The following is a 21057-nucleotide window of genomic DNA, read 5'->3' on the forward strand; positions in this document are numbered from 1 at the left end:
ATTTGGAATCTGTGATTTGTACAGTCTGCCCATCACTTTTCTAATGAATAGTTTTTTCTGCAACAAAGAGGCGACAACTGGACTTGATAACATCACAGACAGTTCTAGTACTGAGCTTTCTCCACACTGCCTCCTGGAGATACACACTACAGACCCAACATGAAAAACGTCAATTAAGAAACAAACTTTGAAACTAAAGCTGATTTTCTGAACAGGGGCTGATCTCTCAATCAGAGCATCATCTACTCTCGATATCTCACTTTTTTTCATTACTCTTGTCGCTTGCTCAAACTCCTCCTCCCATCCACCACCCCGCAACATGTTCACAGTGGAAGCTTAACCACCAATCTAACAGAGATGGTCACTCATGTCCTACCACCTAATAACTTTGCTAAATCACTCCCAATTAGTGTAAAGTTCTGAAGAACTTTCTTTCTGAATAAAACGTAAAAGGAGTCTTCTCCGAGTTAACAGCCTGCTCCAACTTTAATCAATCTTTTTATATAGCACCTTTCACAGTGGACCACCATCACAAAGTGCTTTACAAGATGCAGTAACAACAAGAAAATCCATAATACTTTAAATACAGATCCATAACACTTTAAATATAATCCATGATACTTTAGAAACAGAAAGGGTGACACGCAGACACAAGTTTTTGTTTTGATTAAAGTTGAAAGGCTGGTTTGAAAAGTCTCTTGTTTTTTAACACAATGATATGCATATCGTGGAACACCTGATCAAGAATACATTTACTGAGTTTAGTATAGAGTTCTAGGAAAGAAAATGGCTCAAAACACAGACCACTTTTGAAACCCATTAATAACAATTAAGGGTTTGTCAACATTCCAGTACATCTACCCTGTTTACAGATTTCATCCTGTTCACAGAAAAACCATCAATATTTGTATTTTAAAAAAAAATAAATAAAAATACTTGTAACAGTAAGAACCATTTTATGTGATGTTTTATAAGTTAATGTCACATATAAGGTGTCTTTTAAAAAAAAAAAAAAAAACATAATTTGCAGTTAGAGAATCCAGACCCTGCCCTGCACAAGAAGATGCCACTCTAAGTCTAATCTTTACCGCCCTTACCTGTATGCGTCTTGGTCCTTGTGTTCTTCAGTTTTGATAATTAAAGTATCAGAAATAGATAGGGCTTGGATAAACATGTTTGCACTGTCAAAAAGCTATTTCTCAGCACCCTTGTTGATAACATTATTAGGGTTATCATTTATTGTCCACGCTAATCTTTAGTTTGTGATTCCTGCTCCCAATGGGATAGTGTGTACTACGGTCTTCTCCATCGCTCTGAACACTACACCTACAGATTCTCCTCACAAGTTCTTGCAAGTGTGGAAGTCAGAGGTCAGGCACATCTGCCTTTTATGACCCAAGTCACTGTGGGGGCTCACAAAATGTTTTTCTTTTAATACTCTGTTTATGAATTGAATGTCTTATTTCACAGATCAAGTTCAGATGGGTCTTTTAAACCGTGGATTTATCAGACAGTAAGCCTCCTTCGTCATTTAATGTTTGGGTTCATTTTACAGTGTAGCTGAGACTGCAAAATAGATTAGTCAAATACAGTATCTCATTCGAACATACACACTTGGGCAAACAGATCTGATGAATAAGCCTTTATTACAGTAGCCCTACCAGTTAGAGCAGAGCATGTCTATTCCATGTTCCATCACAACTGTATGAACGGTTCTTAGGATATAGCTTAAAATGCAGATTTGTGACTGGGTGGTCTGTTTTGATCTCCACCCACAGTTAATTCTTGATGTGGATCTAACCAACTTGGTCGTCACCCAGCAGCTTGGTCCCAAAGCTATGACTGGAGAGGATGCCAGAACATTACTCACAGCCTGTCAGTATTCATAAACTTAATTTTAGTTAGAAGGAAAGCATAAAACAAAATATGAACACAGTTGTTTTGTGCACATCTAGATTTCACAAAAACAAAGTAGCTGTTTTAGTTTGTTTTTAATTGACTTCTACTGTAATCCACCATAAAAACATAAAATGTACCAAACTAAGTTGGGTACTTCACTGCTGCTAGTTCACTAATAACAACAAAATATGCTTTGAACAACTGGCTATGACATCATAGATAACCTCCCTTCTGGTCATCTTTCTGATCAACTGGATTTTAGACAGAAAGGCTACTCCTAGCTTTTGGATAAAAAAGCAAGTGCACTAAAAAGATATGTAGAAACTTATCTTCTTCAGCTGTAATATTCATAAAAGCCTTTACATTAGCATTCTAGCACATGCATAATGTCACTAACGTCACAGTTTACCTCACTCCTTCTCCAATGTCTTCACCATCAGACATTTCACTGGCTCTTGGTTTATTAATTAATATATAACAGTCTATTTTAGTAGAAAGACAGTATGGTGGTTCTAGGTATCCCTTTCTCGCTTCTGTATGTCTTCTTTGGACTTCAGTCAGGATTTGAAGTGGGAGTCCTCAGAAGGGTTCTTGACAGAAAGTCAGTGTAGCAGTATAGCAGACTCCAGCACAAGTGTTTGTCTTCAATGAAGCTCAGGCTTAGCTATTTTGATTGGCTGCTTCTATAAATAAGTCAGTCACGCAACATTCCAACTGCACTGATGAGGCAGACAAGATAGGAAAGAGCAATTGCAACTGGAAAGTATTCCCTCTGTGTAAGTTTGACAGAAACAGCGCCTGGACTCCACAGCAGTGCCTTTGTTGGCAAATAAGGCTTCCTCTCAGCAGTATTTTTTTTTTTTTTTGGGACAACAAACTCAAGGGTGACAATTTAAAGAATGAAATGATACAACTATTCCTGTGTAGTGCTATACAATGTTCTGGTGCAGATTTCGCAAGTGAACCTACTTCTTGTTTACTGAGAAGCTATAAAATACTAACCACATATTTAGCTAGCCTGACTACAAGGCCACATCTGTTCCCTCCCATGTTGATTTTGTAATAGCCTCACAATAACAACTTCCTCAATAACACTTTGTTAATACTCTGTTCAGAATATACAGTCTTTCACACTGCCTACATCTTCAATTATTAACTACCTATATTAGTAAGAATTAAATAAACAATATGTATTGTAAATGTACGATACAACACAATATAGATTTTAACATAGCACAATGGTAACTTAGGACAGTGAATAAGACTATATTGTATCTAAAAGAATATGCTGAATATAATATACACATGTTTGAGGATATGGGAACTTGGCTGTCTTTCAACTAGCCTGGGAAAAATCAGCTATCAAAATGGTTTTGTTTTTGTTCAGTAGCAATGCTTGCAGGGAAGCCAGAAAATAGCACAATGTAGCAGGTGAAAGTGGGACACAGTTTGGTGGGCTGTTTGGCAGGTAGTGCTGGCCTGCCACAATTAAACACACTAACAAGTAAGAATGTATGTATAACATAGCATCTCCTGGAAACATAAATACCATCAAACTCATAATCTGATTATAAGGGACTATCTGTGGGGTTAAATACTAAGGACAGGAGTCTGACTAATAACCATTCTAGGCACTTCCTCAAAAGAGTCAAAAACAGTTATACTAGGGGTTCCCAAGTGGCACATCCAGTAAAGGCGCTCCACGTGGAGTGCAGGATGTGCTCTATAGCCTGGGGATTGCAGATTCGAGTCCAGGCTATGTCACAGTTCCCAGGGGGTGTCGCACAACTGACCAAGCTGCTCAGGTGGGGAGGGCCTAGGTCAGCAGGGGAATCCACGTCTCACGCGCATCAGTGACCCCTGTGGCCGAATAGGGCGCCTGTGGTTCTGCGGCACTATAGGTCTGGTGGCCTCGCTGTGGATCCACAGTGCGAAAAATGACGGATTGGCAGGAGCACGTTTCGGAGGATGCATGCTCCAGCCTCCATTCCCTGAGTCGGCAGGGGGGTTGCGAGCGGTGAGAGGAGGATACAGATAATAATTGGGCACACTAAATTGGGGGGAAAACTGGGGTAAAAAATGGGAGACGATTAAATTTAAAAACAACAACAAAAAAAAAAGTTATATTTATTATATATATTATATATATATATATATATATATATATATATATATATATATATATATATATATATATATATATATATACACACACACACACACACACACACACACACACATCATTTTTTTTTTTTTTTTTTTTTTTTACTTAAGGTTGTTATCTCATCTGTGTTTTAAAATATAAAATCTATAGGTTTTTGTAAAAAGTATATCAATAGAACAAAAGAGGTTGAATATCTTTTTTTTCTGGACCAATGAAGATTGAACTTACCATTCATAAACCCACACTGCTAAAAGTAGCAGCAAGGGCAGAGAAGGGTAAACTATGGAAACAGACACCAAAGAATTTGACGTTTTGAAATTATTTTTAAAAGCATGATAAAAGCATCCAGGAGCGAAACTCTCATGTTGTTCCTCTTCTCATGAGTTAACAGGATTTTTCCATGATCAGTTTACAAACCTAATACATCAACACCAACCAGGACCAATCAGAGGCATTATAAGGAGACATGCCCTCAGCTGCCACCCCATCTCTGCGCCTCAGTCTGGAAGCAGTATCAATGAAGAGAAACTCACAGTACACTGCTTGGTCACTCAGTTACTAGAAAGATTTCTAAGAATATGACTTGTCATGTGCACATAAGCAATCAGTGAAAGGCCTCATACAGGTGGCAGGCAGCAGTCCAGAGAACGTTTCATAACAAAACCAGACAAGAGCAGAGTAAACAAGAACAAGCTTGAGACACAGTAATAAACAGATCCTGAGTTTACATCATGGTGATTCTGTCACTGCTAGACACAGTAATAAACACAGATCCTGAGTTTAGATCATGGTGATTCTGTCACTGCTAGACACAGTAATAAACACAGATCCTGAGTTTATATCATGCTGATTCTGTCACTGCTAGACAGACACAGTAATAAAAACAGATCCCGAGTTTACATCATGCTGATTCTGTCACTGCTAGAAGGTTCTAGGTTCCAAATATATCTTGCATTAACCTGCTTATTGTCAATTACAATATCCACTTAAAATGTACATAGGTGCTACCATAATATTAAAAAAAAAATGCAACCATAAGTTTCTGATTGATAAATCTTCTTTCTAAATGATGCAGGAAAACTGAAGAGGTACAACTAAAATGGCTAAAAGCACAATAGAAAAGTTGCTATAACTATTCCCCAAGTCCCCTATACTCAACTCAAGGCAGCTCTGAGGGCTCTAGCTAAGGTTTGTATAGTGCTTGTACTCAGCAACCAATTGACTTGAGTACTGGGAGGGGGTGGTTAAAAAAAACTATTAAAATGTGTCAGCAAATAACGCACTATTGGGATGAAACCCCCCCAAATGCACTTGTTTAATTTATAGGTCTCCAGGATATCCCTTGTGAGATGCATCAGGCCAGAAAATGAATGCAAGACACACAGCAACTGTGAGCAAAACTGAGGCACAATGGTGCTCAGCTCTTTTACTAAATAAACAAAATAAAAAGGTTTAACAAACACAAAAACACTGAACAAACAAAACGGCACATTGGCCAAAATAAATAGACAAACAAAACACTGACCCAAACATGTACCGGGCTGAGGTAGTTTAGCACCAGTAGCAATTATTGTTATTATGAAATAATAACTCGCTCTCTCCCGTTCTCTACTCATGAACACCCAACCCGAGTGAGTGACTCATGCATCTATATATACAGTTGTGCCAGGATTCAATTAATAATGAATTATTCACTTGAATCCCAGCACATGAACTAATTTGTGCAATCCCCGTGCTCACATACTATTACATACTTTGTCTGCACGTGAAGTGATTGTGCAATCCCTGTGCCTAAATACAACTATATATTTTAAATCACTTGTGATACACAGACCCATTTATATCCCGCGCACCACTATATCCACATATAGCAGACAACATGAAGCACAAGAGATACGCACAGGGGCGGGGCACACTGCCACAGATGGACAGCTTGTTTACAGATGGTTACTGCCTCATGCTTTATGATCTGTATTTAGCTAAAGTATCTAACATTAGAACACAATTCAAATACTTGCCATTTCCATCTCAGTAGACATACAAAACCACAACAGCTGTGTAGCGGTCCTAACAATAGACCCATCAGAAGATGAGACTAGTTTTACATGTTGTTTGTCATGTTTTGTTAAAACATATGAAATACTTCACTGATAAGATAAAAAAAAAAAAAAGCTTTATTTTCTTATTGTCTCTACAAAACTACTGGTTCTCAAACAAATAAAGACATAGTTTCTCTATTTGAAATCCCTTATAAAAAACAAGGCATGTCTCGTAGAGTTTGCACGTTTTATTTTATTTAACGTTTCACATCGTGTTTTGCCTTGCATCAGTTTCTAAAATGGCGATGTGTGGGATTAACATAAAAAGCAGGATCAACAAAGCGTTACTTCAGATTTGGCAAGCGAATCAGAATCAGGAGATACAAATGTAGGTACGTCACTCAAAAATGCTTAACGCTTTCCCAGCAGTGGCCCAGCTTGCAAGGTAAATGTTAAGTATAGTGATCAATGCTTTGTTTTGTTGCGATCCTATTTTCTGTTATGAGGACAGTAATAAAACAAAACTCACCATTTGGTTTCTTTGTACAAGCCCCCTTTTCCACGTGTATTTTTTTGAAGTTTATTTTAGTTAAATTTGACATTTTCCCTTTGCGTGTTGAGCTAAAAAATGTCATAAGTAAATCTCAGTAAAGCCATTACTTTATGAAAATGTGTCTTTTGCTAGTTTGTTTATTGCAAAGAAACTACAATGGCAAGGACTGAAAAAAAGTGACGTCTACTGTCGTACTTTTTCTGCCTGAAATACACACAATACAAAATGTATAACTTTAAATATTCGGTGACTTCATTTGCTTTATAGTTAATTCAATGGGGGAAAGTAAGGCCTTCACAAACTTTTATTGTGGAATATTACAGTTGTACATGTAATTTTATGACGTACAGCATTGGAAAGAATCATAACGTTCTAAATTAAAATACTTCTTCAGTTGAAAATATATGTGCCAACAAACCCAATACAGAACATCTAAATGGAAGCCTACTTATTTTAAAACACAGTCTTTTCAGATATGTATTTTTGATATTGTATCTTTTTTGTGTTTCCTGAAAAACGGACAAGGGTTGGAATGGGAGCAAAATGAAATGATCAGATATGCGTCACACACGTTTAACTGTCACTGAAGTCAACATTTTATAGGGTTGGATATGTGAGTGCTGACTGTATTATAATATGCTAGGCTCAGAATGTGACCAAATATCTTGGTACGTCTACAGTTGTCTAGATTAAGATTTTTCTTACAGGCAATGATCTCATAGTATTTGAAAAAATAAGTTCTCACATTTTCTCAGTATTTATGTATTGTGTTCTTAATATCCAGACATATCCTCAATGCAATTAAATTAGTTTTATTTTTATACCAAGAACATCCTTGTCCGACACAGGAAATGGGACTAATCATTATTCAAAATGCACATGGTACATTTTTGGGGTCGTGTTGCACCCCATTCAAGTTTCTGATGGTTGCAAAAAATAAAAGAAGCAACCATCACAGCTCCTGCTTACTGTCAGAATAGATTGTTGGGAGTTGCAGGGATGCAATATGCTCACGAAACTGTAGCTAAATATCTTTCATATATTTTCACCTTCGCTGCTATTTATTTTTTCATGTGTGGCAAATACGGAACCCATCTTCTACATTTCACTGCTTTGACTTCTGGTGTAGACCTAGTGGGACCATGCAAACGATTTTCCTATTTTAAATGGAGTGAAAAAACTTCTCTGCCATTTTCTCAAGTGCAGAATACCAGTAGCGCTGCCGGATGCTGCATACCGTTACACCCCTAACCACAACATGCTTTGACTTGAAACCAAAAGGAGGAACTTACCTCTCACTGAGACTCCGCCACAACTGAGCACCTGTGAAAATCAAGAATATGGATACTTTACTTAAAACACAAAACCTTCAGATTCTCTTTTCTGCAATTGCAATGAGCTTTGTCCTCCAACTCTAGTGAAGGAATTGAAGGCAGAGTGAAACTGAAAATCCAACGTCTTCCACTTATCAGCAGTCTTCAGTGCCTTATGGGTTTAACCGTCCTGCAGCCGTCAACAGTGAAAGCTTAAAACTTCCCCATATTGTAATCACCCTACATAAATATACCACTTGCTACCTCTATCTAGCTGTACGTGACTGATAAACATCCATGAACACCTAAACTCCTTTAAACAGAAACAGTACACTTTCTTTATTTTTCCAAATGCACTGTAAACAAATACAGCGAGACTGTGGTTTCTATTTTATAGTATTCATGTATGTCTTTTCAGACTACATAATGAAGCTGTTTATCTGTTTGTTTTCAAAAGCATTTGAAGTGCCACAGCAACTCTAGTTATCTAATGATACATAGTGTACTAATGTATCTGCTGCTGAGAGGAACATACTAATCTGATACCCTGGATTCAAGGCCATTTGGATATTATGCTGTACACAAATCTACTGTACTAATGTATTGGTGGTTAAAAGATTTAAGGAACAAGACTTACTGAATCAGTTCCTAAAATAATTAAATTCTACTATAAACACCAGGCATAATATAAAAGGCCAGGTGGCTGATGGTGAAATGATGCCTATTTAGTAAATGTGAATATGCAGTAAAATATCGAAATGTCTTCTGAGTAAATTATAGCACCTGTACTACTTTAATACATTCCACAGTATGATTAATCAAACTATGTAATCAGTGCTGCTTGAATCCATTAGCTTATGTGTTTATATTATTGATAAACAGAATTGGAAAAGTATGGAAATACACACAAAGCTATGCAAATAGCTCATTATTATTAATGACAAAACATGTGTTTGTTACAATTAAAAACACAAAAAATACATGGTTGCTTAAGAATCTGGTCCGCAAACGTTATAGACAGCTTTATTTTTTTCTCAGGGAACGAGTAATTAGAAGACCTTTCTTTGTCTGGGGTACTGTACTTACAGTTTGTATCCCAAAACCATTAAACACACTAACTGTCAAAAGTAACTAGCTTTTGCTTTAATATATACAATGCCTACAGAAAGTCTACACCCCCTTGAACTATGTTCACATGTTGTTGTGTCAGTGCCTCAGAGTTTCATGCATTTAAATGAGGATTTTTTTCCACTTATCTACATACCATATTCCACACTGTTAAGGGGAAAAAAGTTTTTATTTAGAAAAAGATTATATATTAAAAATGCAAAACTGAAAGATCATAATTGGATAAGTCTCCACCCCCCTGAGTTAATATTTGGTGGAAGCACCTTTGGCAGCAATTACAGCTGTGAGTCTGTTGGGATAGGTCTCTACCAACTTTGCACACCTAGATTTGGCAATATTTGACCATTCTTCTTTACAAAACTCTGGATGGGCGCTTTGGGTCATTGTCATGCTGAAAGGTGAACTTCCGTCCCAGTTTCAGCTTTCTTGACAGTCCATGCCGATGTGGAACATCCCCATAACATGATGTTGCCACCACCATGCTTCACAGTAGGGATGGTGTTCTTTGGGGGATGCGCTGTGTTGGGTTTGCGCCAAACATAACGCTTTGCATTTAGGCCAAAAAGTTCCATTTTAGTTTGTCAGACCACAAAACTATTTGCCACATGGCTACAGAATCTCCTGAGTGTTTTACTGCATACTTCAAATGGGATTCAAGGCGGTCTTTCTTGAGTAAAATAGAGGCCAGATAAGTGGAGTGCTTGGGATATTGTTGTCACATGCACACTTTGACCAGTCTTGGCCATAAGTGTCTGTAGCTCTTGCAAAGTTCCCATTGGCCTCTTGGTAGCCTCTTTGATCAGTCTCCTTCTTGCTCGGTCATCCAGTTTGGAGGGACGGCCTGATCTAGGCAGGGTCTTGATGTTGCCATACACCTTCCACTTCTTAATAATCATTTTGACTATGCTCCAAGGGATATTCAAGGCCTTTTATATTTTTTATACCCATCCCCTGATCTGTGCCTTTCAACAACTTTGTCCCGGGGTTCTTTTGAAAGCTCCTTGGTGCTCATGGTTGAGTCTTTACTTTGAAATACACTACCCAGCAGAGGGAACCTACAGGATCTGCTGAATTTATCCTGAAATCATGTGAATCACTATAATTTAATATAACTTGGTGTGTCATACTTAAGGTGATTGGTTACACCTGAGCTAATTTAGGGTTGCTATTACAAGGGGGTGGACACTTATCCAACCAAACTATTTCAGTTTTTATTTTTAATGAATTTTCTACAAATTTCTAGAATATTTTCTTCACTTGGAAGTTGTGGGGTAGGATGTGTAGATAAATGAACAAAAAAAAACAAAAAAAACAATTTGAATGCATTTTAATTCCAGGCTATAAGGCAACAAAATGTGAAAATTCTGAAAGGGGGTGTAGACTTTCTATAGGCACTGTGTGTGTGTGTGTGTATATATATATATATATATATATATATATATATATATATATATATATATATATATATATAGTTTTTATTACTCCCCTTAACTTATTTTGCTTTTATCATATATATATCTTTCTCATAATAAAATTTTACTTAAAGATCCTATTTTGCCCAGGGCGCAATGCTCTAACCCAGGCGCATAGCCCTCTGGCACCTGATCAAAATGGTAAGAGTTCAGTATGTAATTCTATACCCATGTTTTTTGTGATCTCTAGACCTTTGCACCTTGGACAGGTGTCAACAGAGATTAAGGGCAGTGGCTGCATTAACAGAGAGTAAAGAGTAAAATACATTTCCAATATATTACATTACAATGTGTATAAAATACAACGTGCCTTTCCATATTAATATATGTTGGAAAACATGGATCGAAAATTGATTAGCAGTTTGCTATGCATGTGGACTGGCAGAGCTATACTGGTGTTCTTTTCTGAAAAGAGACTAATATTGCAGATAGCAGACTGTTTGGTTCAAATTGCATGTACTGCTAACAATTGATAGAGCTCTTGCGTCTACAAGCTTCTTGCCCAGCACTGACTGCAAGGTAACAAGATAACAATGCTGTCGACCAGAAGGGGCAAGGCTCTAAGACTTTTGGAATACAAAGCATAAAGGGGCTAAAAGGCTCCCAGGGACTGGCGTTGGACCCAAAGGTTCTCAGAGAGATCCAAAGAGATAATGCCACTGGAATCAAATGGTCTCAAGAAGATGACAAAAAACAGATGTATGGACCTTTTGGGCACCAGGGGTCTGAAGAATGCACTGAGTTCAGAGGTCGTCACACTAGACTACACACACAGACACACATACACACACACACACACACTAAATTAAATATGTGGTAACAGAATAATGTGTTGTACCTTTGCTATTGGTTAAGTGTCAGAGAAAGAGGAGGTGGACCATCTATACAGAAGGGTATTTAATGTCATGCAAAAATTGTAAGGACGAGTACTCTGTTTGTCCTGTACCTGGGACCAGACTCCCTGCATATTTCAATAAACCTAACAACTGATTGATTGCATTTTCTTGAATCTACTTACTCACCATCCATTTTTTTCAGTTATATCAATATACAAAAATAAACGCTTTGTGAGAAAATAATAGTAAACCCCCCCCCAATTAGGACATGTATTTTACACTTATATATGAACCTGATTTGTCTTCAAAATGTCTGTCATGTTGAAATAAACAAATTATATGTCCTTAACTGCATCAGGAGAGATGCTCCATGTAGAAAAAAAGCAAGTTATCTCATTTACTTTTAGAATTACATCTGGAGAATACAGAGAGCTTTAACCTAGACTGTTACAAGCCAGTCAGTTTGGAGCTTTTGCTTCTTCTCAACATTCAAACTAACTTGCTTCTTTCTTCTTACAAGGAATTTCAGTGACAGATCACTGATCAACACGTTCCTCCTTCCAGTTTCAATGCAACCCTTTTTTTGTAATATGGGGCTAGTTGTAACTTTAAATTATCTCTTGACACAAAACCGACATGCAGTTAATGTGTAGTTTAGGAGTTTACTTCTTACCTCTTTTTCTGGACAGAGCAATATCCTTCACCATTTGCACTGTGAGGAGGGCAAGCAAAGCTAATGCCATCAGGTAATATACCCTCCAGGAGGTCAATGCCACAAACCTGTGAGAAAAAAGAAATTATGAAAATGACAAATCAGTTTGCCACATATCTCCATCACTTCCACATGCCTTAGTATAAAATGCCTGGCTCAGTACAGTAACGTCTATGTGGTTGTCCCACAATCTATATAGTGTACATCGAAATATTGACTGGATCTGTATCACTAAACAAATGTGCTGTACATGTAAGGCAATTGGGGCATTTCTAAATTTTAAACTTATTGACAGTGAAATGATTTCTGGTAAATCAATAATTAATTTAAGAAAATAAAGTCATCTGAAAAGTTGCTGCTTGGACAAAACAAAGCTAAGCCACTTTAGAACAAAAACTTTGTTACATATTTCAAAGTGAATAAAATCAACTGCAAGGCCAAAGACATATATAACTGACTGAAGTATTACACTGCAGACAGCCAGTGGATACTTCAACACCTTGCTGTTGGAGAGTATTTTTCAGAGGCTGACTATTTAAAGACACATCCCTTGTTACTGTATGTCTGAAGTCTATAAATAAGTTTCAAAAATACATCACATAGCCTCCCAAAATACAGAACCAGTATGAGGAACGATCTAATAACTTCCAGAGAGCCACAACAGTGGCATGATACTGACACAGTAGAACACGCAACTCCAGGCAGCCTACCTGTACGTATACCAAATGCACTTCACAATGCATTTTGTATGTATTAATTATAAAAGACTATTGTTCATTCATCTGCATTGCACAGTAAGACTGATTTACATTACCGGTATTAAAAAAAAAAAAAACGTACAGCAAGCAGGTAACCAGGTAACAGATACAACAACAGCAGCAAACTAGAGGCATGGATCAGACTACTTGGTTTGATTGCTAAAAAAAAAAAAAAATTGCTTGAAAATTGAACCGCTACATTTTAATGTGATAGATTTTAAGAATTGTTGTTTATCAACACATTTGTGTCCCAGAAAAGAAAACAGGACAAAAAATTATCCAGAAGATTTAGGCTACACATAAATCATGTTGGAAGCCTGGAATTATTTGGACACCCTAGCTTGGACTAATAGAACTACAGGAAATGTACATGTGACACGGGCAAGTTTTTTAGGTTTTGTTTTTGTGAAGATGAAACTTAAATTGAAATGATCACATTTTCCTGGCACACAGAATGATACCGTAGTAATGCCCAGTTTCTACTATTAGAACTTGACTGACAAAAAAATGCAGTCTTATTATTGCTGGCTGCAGGGATGGAAAATGTTGCTCTAATTTATATCCCTGGTTTATGGTTCCATAAGGCCGCAGCACACAGCACTACTCTCATCTGAAAGACCATGACACCTGCCAAAGCATTGCTTCCCAGGCTGGGGCTCCATTTATTTACATGCAAGCTGTCCTGCCACTGCTTCTGTATCTGAATTACACATGTACTTCATTTGGTCATGTAGTCTTAAGGGTACTGTATCAAAACACTGATTAGTGATTTTTTTTTTTTTTTACACAAAATGCTTTTTATGTACCAATGTGGTAAATGAAAATAATCGACTAATAAAATGATACTAACACAGGTTGATCTGAATTGCCTTTACAGCTTTCAAACCTGAAGGGGATTAAAACATGGATAGAGAAAATAAACTTGAAGACTAGAAACACAAATCTCTTACATCACATATTCTAAACTGTTGTGCCCATTCTTTATTGTAAGTTTAAATAAAATGATAAGCAACAAGAAAGTCTGATTAAAAATAAAACTGATAAAGACTATATAGCTAGTGTCTGGGCTGGCATAAGGCAATACTACTAATGATAAGTGTGTACTGCAGATGTCAAGCATCAAACTGGCACATGTAACCTTAATAAACACGTTCAAAACACGTTTTCCTTGTTTCTACTTGGTACAAAAGACCAAGTAGCAAAATATTATGATGTACGATATAGTTATGGCAACTAAAAGAGTCTCTTGCTTGGAACCGCTGAATGCAATGTTTGTACAGTAACCGTCATCTCTATTCGTTTCAATCGCCTTGGTTTAAAAACAATAACAATATAATATAATATGAGCTTGTTCCGTGCACTGCAGAATCTACTGAGGCTTACCAGAAGAGTGAGTTTGTGCAGATGAAAAGCACTATGCTGTACAGCGGTCTCTGCCAGGTTAGTGCGTCTGCAATGTGGCTCAGCAGAGAGCAGTGACAGTGGAGCCAAGATACAGAAACCGACTCTTTCGTTTCCTCGGCTTTCTCATCTTCCATTTCTACATTGCTTTTGGTTTCAGTGCAGACAGGATCTGCTACGACGCCATCATGTTCTCCATCCCCAGTATCCTTCCCCGTTTCTTTCATCTCAAGGGTCGCCATAATAAATGATCGCAACGCGACTTATTGCTAACTTGACGCCGCTTGTTGTTGTTATTGGATGGATGACGTCACTCAGGCAGACCTTGTTGTTCAGAGGACGATGACGTCATTTGTGACTCACAGGAGGGGAGGGAGCCTTGGGCCAACAAGGTGATTTAAATATTGTACGTTTCTTTTGAATTTAAGTTAAGGTGAACGCATAGTGTATTGTTAACGTTTTTACCTTTTTACTCATTACTTAATGTTACTGTTTCATGCTGCAGATAATAATAATAATAATAATAATAATAATAATAATAATAATAATAATAATAATAATAATAATAATAATAATATCCCTCGTGACTCCAAAGGTTAGCACCTCAGTCCTACTTAATGCTATTGGATTGATAATTATGTGGGAATTCAGTTTTATTAAAGATCAGTGCTATATCCTGAACCAGAATTATTGGAACATCCTTGCAACCTGTCAGCCTGCCAGTAACGCTGGAGTTCCATCAACCTGTCATCTCCAGCTGGCCCTACTGTATATGATAGTGGCCTGTTTACCATGGCAGCACATCCACCACTGCCTGTTCTACCACCAGCAAGCCTACAAGTGTAAATGATGTTCTGAAAGTCATTAAACTAAAGTCATCAATTAAACTTGAGACTACATTTTACAGGATTCCCCCTGGAAAGAGTCTTAAGAAAAACTATTGGCTGCAGTTATTTTAAAAACTATTATTTTATACACTGAAGTGATCAATATGACATTATCACAGATTTGATAATGACGAGAGGGATTGTGGGAAGATACAATTATTTGTATACAGCTGTGCATTAGTTCACTGTTTGTATACCCTCTCAGCCAATCAGAGTGCAGGAATTGCCTCTGTTTTGTTGTGCTCTACCAGGTTATGAAATCCCAATGGAAATCCATTAATTTGCATGTCACATCTACATGTTGGTATTTATCAGCAGGACTGATTACCCAATTGGCTTGAAACTTGTTATTAACATGATTTAGCAGAAATTATTTAGAGAGTTTGGATATACATGGAGGTATTTGGCTGTCAGTTCATTCATCAGTCTGTATGTCACTAACATTTTAAAGTATGTATATCATTTTATTACTATTTGCTGAGATTAAATATGTCATTGCTAATTCTTATTCTATACCACAACCACTACATGTTGTCAGCTATTAAAAATAAATAAATACAAAATAGTATTTACTTTATTTCTATTTAAAATACATTACTAACAACCCTTTTTGTGATTGTATTATTTTCTATTTAAATAGTTTCCTTGATTATTTTGCCCGTCCCTGATCTTTTTATGTCTGTGTTGAATTTCATCAGTTGTTTTCTTATTTTACAGCTGTGTTTGTCATATATGTTGCACCTGACTCAGTGTCCAATTATGTGTAGGCTCATTCATATTAATACTAGAAACTGGATATATTTTAGCTTGAATTGGTATTAGTTGGATGATCTATAGTTGTCTTTTCTTTATACATCCTGAGCCATGTACCAGTGATCAACAGTCATCTACATCCAAAAAAGGAGAATTGGATTGGGATGAAGACATTTATTCAGATTTAATGTGTTAGGGATCCCGTATCAGTTTATTATATAGAATATTTTGGTAAATTGTCTAGCGACATTTTTGATGACTTTGTGAGGTGCAACTACATTACTGACATCTGATGTCTTTTTGAGATCCGTCTGGCAACATTCATTTTCTGGAGCTGGCATCGCTGGTGTTGAGTTATTGTTGGGGCTATTGGAAACAAACAGGATGTGACATCATCCACCGCTGGGATACTGAAGTCTGAAGGCTAACAGACCACAGATGAAACCGCATTATTGATGGAATATTGAGGAAAACACAGCCATTTTCTAATAGCAACAGAACCCTCATACGAGGGCTTTGCTGTCTGGTAAGCCCTGACTTGTGCTGTTAAATGCCTGAGTTTATTTAAAGCCTCCTGGTTTTGTTAGAGTTCAAGGGCATCATGCCTTTGTTATTAAGATAAGCAGATATAAAGTTGCTGAAAGTAATCAGTCTGCATCCAGTTGATTGATTTCTACAACTTGTCATTCAAACTGGCAGCAAATACTTTTTTAAAACAATTTTCTATTCTAAATTTATAATTGAACGTATAAGACAGCGAGGAAGCAGACTTAGTCTACATTGACAGACAACATTCAGAGGGCATGTACTAGAACAAAGATTGTCTTTCATCAAGCAGAAAAAAGGAAAAATGCATGAATACTGTATTTAAGTATTTTCCAGCAGATTGATTTAGAAAATAAAACATTTTGAACGATAACATTCAAAGGTTCTTTGCCAGCGATTAATTTTCTAATAGTTATTAAGTATCAAGGAGCAATATTGACAGTGATTCCAAGTGTGAAAATAAGCCACTGTGCAAAAAACTGTGCATCTTTTCAAACACGTCTACTGTGTGCCTAAAACATAGACTTCACAATGCAAATTAAACGTGAGTGATAAAGTCTTGTCTTAGTTGCCTGCATTTTAAACTCGCCACAAGATGGCAGTGTAATACCAACATTTATTGAAGGATGGCAAAAACAAAATTGAATACAAGTGTACATACAAACATGATGTGTCATGGGATAATTATCAGCAAAAGCAGAACAAATCTTAGCTATATTCCTTATCCTAACAATGGCACATAGCAGCACAATGGAACACAATCAGGCTGTAAGATTTTCTGTACCTCTGAATAAAGAAGCAATATACCATAATGAAAAGGTTATGCAGGTTTGTGCAATCACTAGTACACCCCCACCCTTAATTTAAACCTGCCTTTGTTACACAAAGAGTCATCTGCTAAGAGGCTGGAGATCTAAGGGACTTTCATGTGATTCAATTTAATTCACACAAAGGATTACAGTACATCATGGACAGGGGTGTCTATAATTTGATTGAAGTTTGTGTATTCTCTGCAACCCAACAGATTTCAAAAGATACACCTGTGGGGAGTTAAAAGAACAAAAGAATATCATCTTATTTGTCTTTCAATAGATGCACACAAATTGGTTTTCTTCATTACAAACAGTTAAAGTGCATTACTGAAATTATGCAACCAAAATAGAATCTGCATTGTTCAATTGGGTTGATATTCAATTCCATGTTCAGCCCCTTTTGCTGTCATTATGGTCTCCAGACCCTCACAATGACATTCTGTGAGGTGTGCATGTTGACCTTGTGATAAAAGAATGGAGTGAGATGGCATGCTTCTATCTTTTTGCTTTGACAGTAAATAATGCATGTGTCGTTCTCTTCATAAGAAACTCAACACACACACAAAAAAAAACTACATAAACAGTAAACTTGGTTTTATTTTGGACATTTGGGGGAAACAATATTTGCATCTTGTAACACAACTTGTAACACATGTGAATTATTTATTCTGAATCTGTTCAGCCAATCAGGTGAACATTTACAAACGACAGGAGGCCATAATCTCAAAACTTTGGGTCCCAAGGATTGATTCAGTATTCCTGCCAGAAAATAATTACAGTACCATTCCTTCATATGAAGTGTAATTATTTTTTACAATATGAAACATATTTATTTACCCGTTTCTAGAAAATGTAATTTGCTTTATATTTTACGCTAAAGAAGAAAATAGTCTGCCAGTCTGCCATTTTAATCACACTGAAACTACAAGTGCAATATTAAGAACTATATTTTGTACCCAAGTCATTTACACAAACAGAAAAAGTTAATGTTACTATGGGACACCATAGATATTTATTTAATGGCTTGTTTGCTACACATACTGAAATGCAGAACACAGATAATACAGAGAATACAGAGCTGCTACAGTTTAGTTTAGTTTTTTTTTGCTGTAAAACATCTCATTTGGCCATCTATATTGTTTATCAGTTTTGAAAAACGAGTTGATTTCATTGCAATATATGATTATTGGAGTAACAGTCCGGTTTAAACACCAAAAATTCATATGTATTAAAATATGTACAGCCACATATTATATAAAACATTGCACGTTATCATCTTTGCAATAAAACATTCTTAAAAATATGGATTCAAACTCATGTATACATATATTACAAAAAAAGCACAGAATTAATTAGGGATGAAATGTAATGCTTTTGTTAAGGAAGGCCGCCAGCAGCATTCCAAGACAGGCTGAAAGAGAGAGGGAGCAGGAGAACACCTTCGTGCACACCAGGAAACACACACTGTAGCACATATCAGGACGGATGAAGCCCTGCAGTCCTCCTTTAACACCTGCCCTTAACAATACAAGTGCTCAGAGTTTAAAGCAGTCCCACTAATTCTGAGCTTTTGTGATCTCAGCTTAACTACTATATAAGGCACCTTAGTACTGCCTTATTGGCAGTGCACGATTTGTTTTAAATACTATTCAACATAGCAAAGCTTTGGAGGTTTACATAGGGGTAAATCACAAACAGTCTTTAGTCTTCAATAGCAGTATCTGGAAGTTAGTTGTAGCCAGAATGTTACGAATGGATTTCACAGATCAATCTTCTGTTACGAGTTAAAGCTAAAAAGTCAATGTAGGTTTCATCTTATTGTTGCTCTTCTGGATTAATGGTTCTTGGAGGCTTGCAAAAGCCAGTCTCTGCTTGTTCTTCAGCACCATGTCAAACAGGTCTCCATTAAGCCACCCGATTCGGTAGGTCAAAAGCGAGCCGACGATCTCACCTGCTGCTGCTGCACTGGCTGCCATGGCTGCTGACTGAACGAGAGGTGCTGTAACGCTTCTTTACAATCATACTGATGTAGGCTTTCATCAGCTTTGCAATGTCAACCACCTGTAAACAAAATGCAGTTCAATGTCAGTGTTTACATACATTTACAAGCACTCAAATGCAAAAGCATACATATAACTGATTAAAATATGTGGTTAAGTGTTTTATTCTGAAAAAGGGCACATTTCACTGCAAGTGTTTTATAGAAATGTTCCTTAAGCTAACAGAGATCTGGAATAAATTCACTGGAGTAATAAAAGAGTACATTTGTCAAGTGCATCTATCCAGTTCACAAGGTATTCCAGAAATACCCAGGACTATACATGGGTGAGTGTTTTCCATACCTGGATTGTTTCAAACAGCAGCTCTCTGTCATCCACCACCATTTTGTATGTGTTTGAGAACGGGGTTCCGAATGACAGAATGTGCTCATACTGGAAGATCTCCAGAGGCCTGGGCTCCCCTCGCTTGTAAACTGAAACCGCAGCACCACTCACTCCCAGCCACAAGTCTTTTGGAAAGCCACCTTCCTTACACTGAAAACAAAGCAAAGCAAAATTATTATTTGGAAGCAATGAGATTGTTGGTCAAATAAAAAAAAAAAAACAAACACACCAAGTTAGAATGATCTCCTTCCACATTTTGCCAACTGCCAATTTTCACAAGCACTGTCTGATTATTTACTGATATGAATCAAGATTATAAGCAGGCTGCATAATTCCCTGATGAAACTAAATTTGCTGTGTTTAGTTTTGGTCTAAGTACAAAAATTCTTTGAAGAGAGTCCAAAGAAGAACTAGACTAATCCCAAGTGTCAAGGAAATGGGATAGGAGGAGAGCATGAGGGAACGAGACAAGAAAACAGAACCATTCTGTGAGATGATTAGACATTTTTTTTAATTCATAAAGGTCACTTTTTAGCACAGAAATAGGAACCAGGTGATTATTTGGAAGTTAATTTATCTACTGGTAACCAGACATGCTTTTTCTTCTGTTCTTATATATGTTTTACATTGAGCTCTCACCTCCACGTCAAAAAGAGTGGAGCCATATCCAGGCCATTCCTTCACCAGTGCCATGTATTTGACCATGGCCTGCTCCTGAGTCATGGACTGCAGTTTCTTCCACTTGTCCATGACGTTGGTCTTAGCAGCAGTGATCTCCTCTTTCACCCACACGTCCAGCATCTGTTCCTCCACCAGCTTCTGCTTGCTGATGGAGCCGCCACGGAAGCTCCTGCGCAGGGTCCCCTCCAGGAAGCTTGAGCGCTTCCTGTCGCACCTGTCCTGGGTCGGGGTGAAGGTCTTGGTAGACTGGGTGATCCGTGCCTTCAGCCTCTCCATTGGGTATACCTCTTCCATCTCAGGCATGGTGGTGTGGGTGGTGAAGTCTCCTTGCAGATACTGAAGCCGCAAGGCTGCCAAGAACTGGAGAGTCTCCTCTGGGGCTGGATAGTGCCCTCGGATGACAGCCTCATGAGCCTGCGGCAATGAAAAGCAGAGGTATATCCTCCTTAATGATCAGGTTTTCAATATGTCAACTAGACTGCAGGTTTATTAACCTTTTAAGTTACATTTAATTTTCATTTGATGCATATTTGATAAGCAAAGCTTCTATCTAATCAGTCAATGCATGTCAGATATTTTCAGTCTGTATATGTGCTATGAAAAAAGATAGCACATACACATGAAGTCATGCCTGCCACTGGTGCATGCATTCAAATGTTGGTATTGCAAGTTAATACTTTTCCCATGAGAATACTAGTATTTTGCCAATCTGGCTTCAG

General features: G+C 37.3%; 2 protein-coding genes across 3 annotated transcripts in view; both read right to left on the reverse strand.

Annotated features, from left to right (window-relative positions):
* The window catches only part of LOC121312738 (reticulophagy regulator 1-like), a 30359-nt gene extending 15781 nt beyond the window's left edge, over positions 1-14578 (reverse strand). Inside the window, exons 1-3 of one of the 2 annotated variants that reach the window (XM_041244463.1) lie at positions 14258-14578; positions 12078-12184; positions 7948-7978 (exon numbers count right to left, since the gene is read on the reverse strand). In XM_041244463.1, the coding sequence (XP_041100397.1) occupies positions 7948-7978; positions 12078-12184; positions 14258-14517 (398 nt within the window). In that variant the 5' untranslated portion in view covers positions 14518-14578. Of the gene's footprint in view, positions 1-2308; positions 3060-7947; positions 7979-12077; positions 12185-14257 lie in introns of those variants that run through there. The other variant, XM_041244464.1, reaches the window with a different exon arrangement.
* Positions 14579-17852: 3274 nt separating this feature from the next.
* The window catches only part of LOC121312739 (unconventional myosin-X-like), a 100175-nt gene continuing 96970 nt past the window's right edge, over positions 17853-21057 (reverse strand). The window contains exons 39-41 of the mRNA XM_041244465.1: positions 20297-20752; positions 19616-19807; positions 17853-19334 (exon numbers count right to left, since the gene is read on the reverse strand). Coding sequence (XP_041100399.1) covers positions 19221-19334; positions 19616-19807; positions 20297-20752 — 762 coding nt within the window. The 3' untranslated portion in view covers positions 17853-19220. The remainder of the gene's footprint in view (positions 19335-19615; positions 19808-20296; positions 20753-21057) is intronic.

The sequence above is a fragment of the Polyodon spathula genome, chromosome 3, assembly GCF_017654505.1.
Source record: "Polyodon spathula isolate WHYD16114869_AA chromosome 3, ASM1765450v1, whole genome shotgun sequence".
Classification (NCBI taxonomy): domain Eukaryota; kingdom Metazoa; phylum Chordata; class Actinopteri; order Acipenseriformes; family Polyodontidae; genus Polyodon; species Polyodon spathula.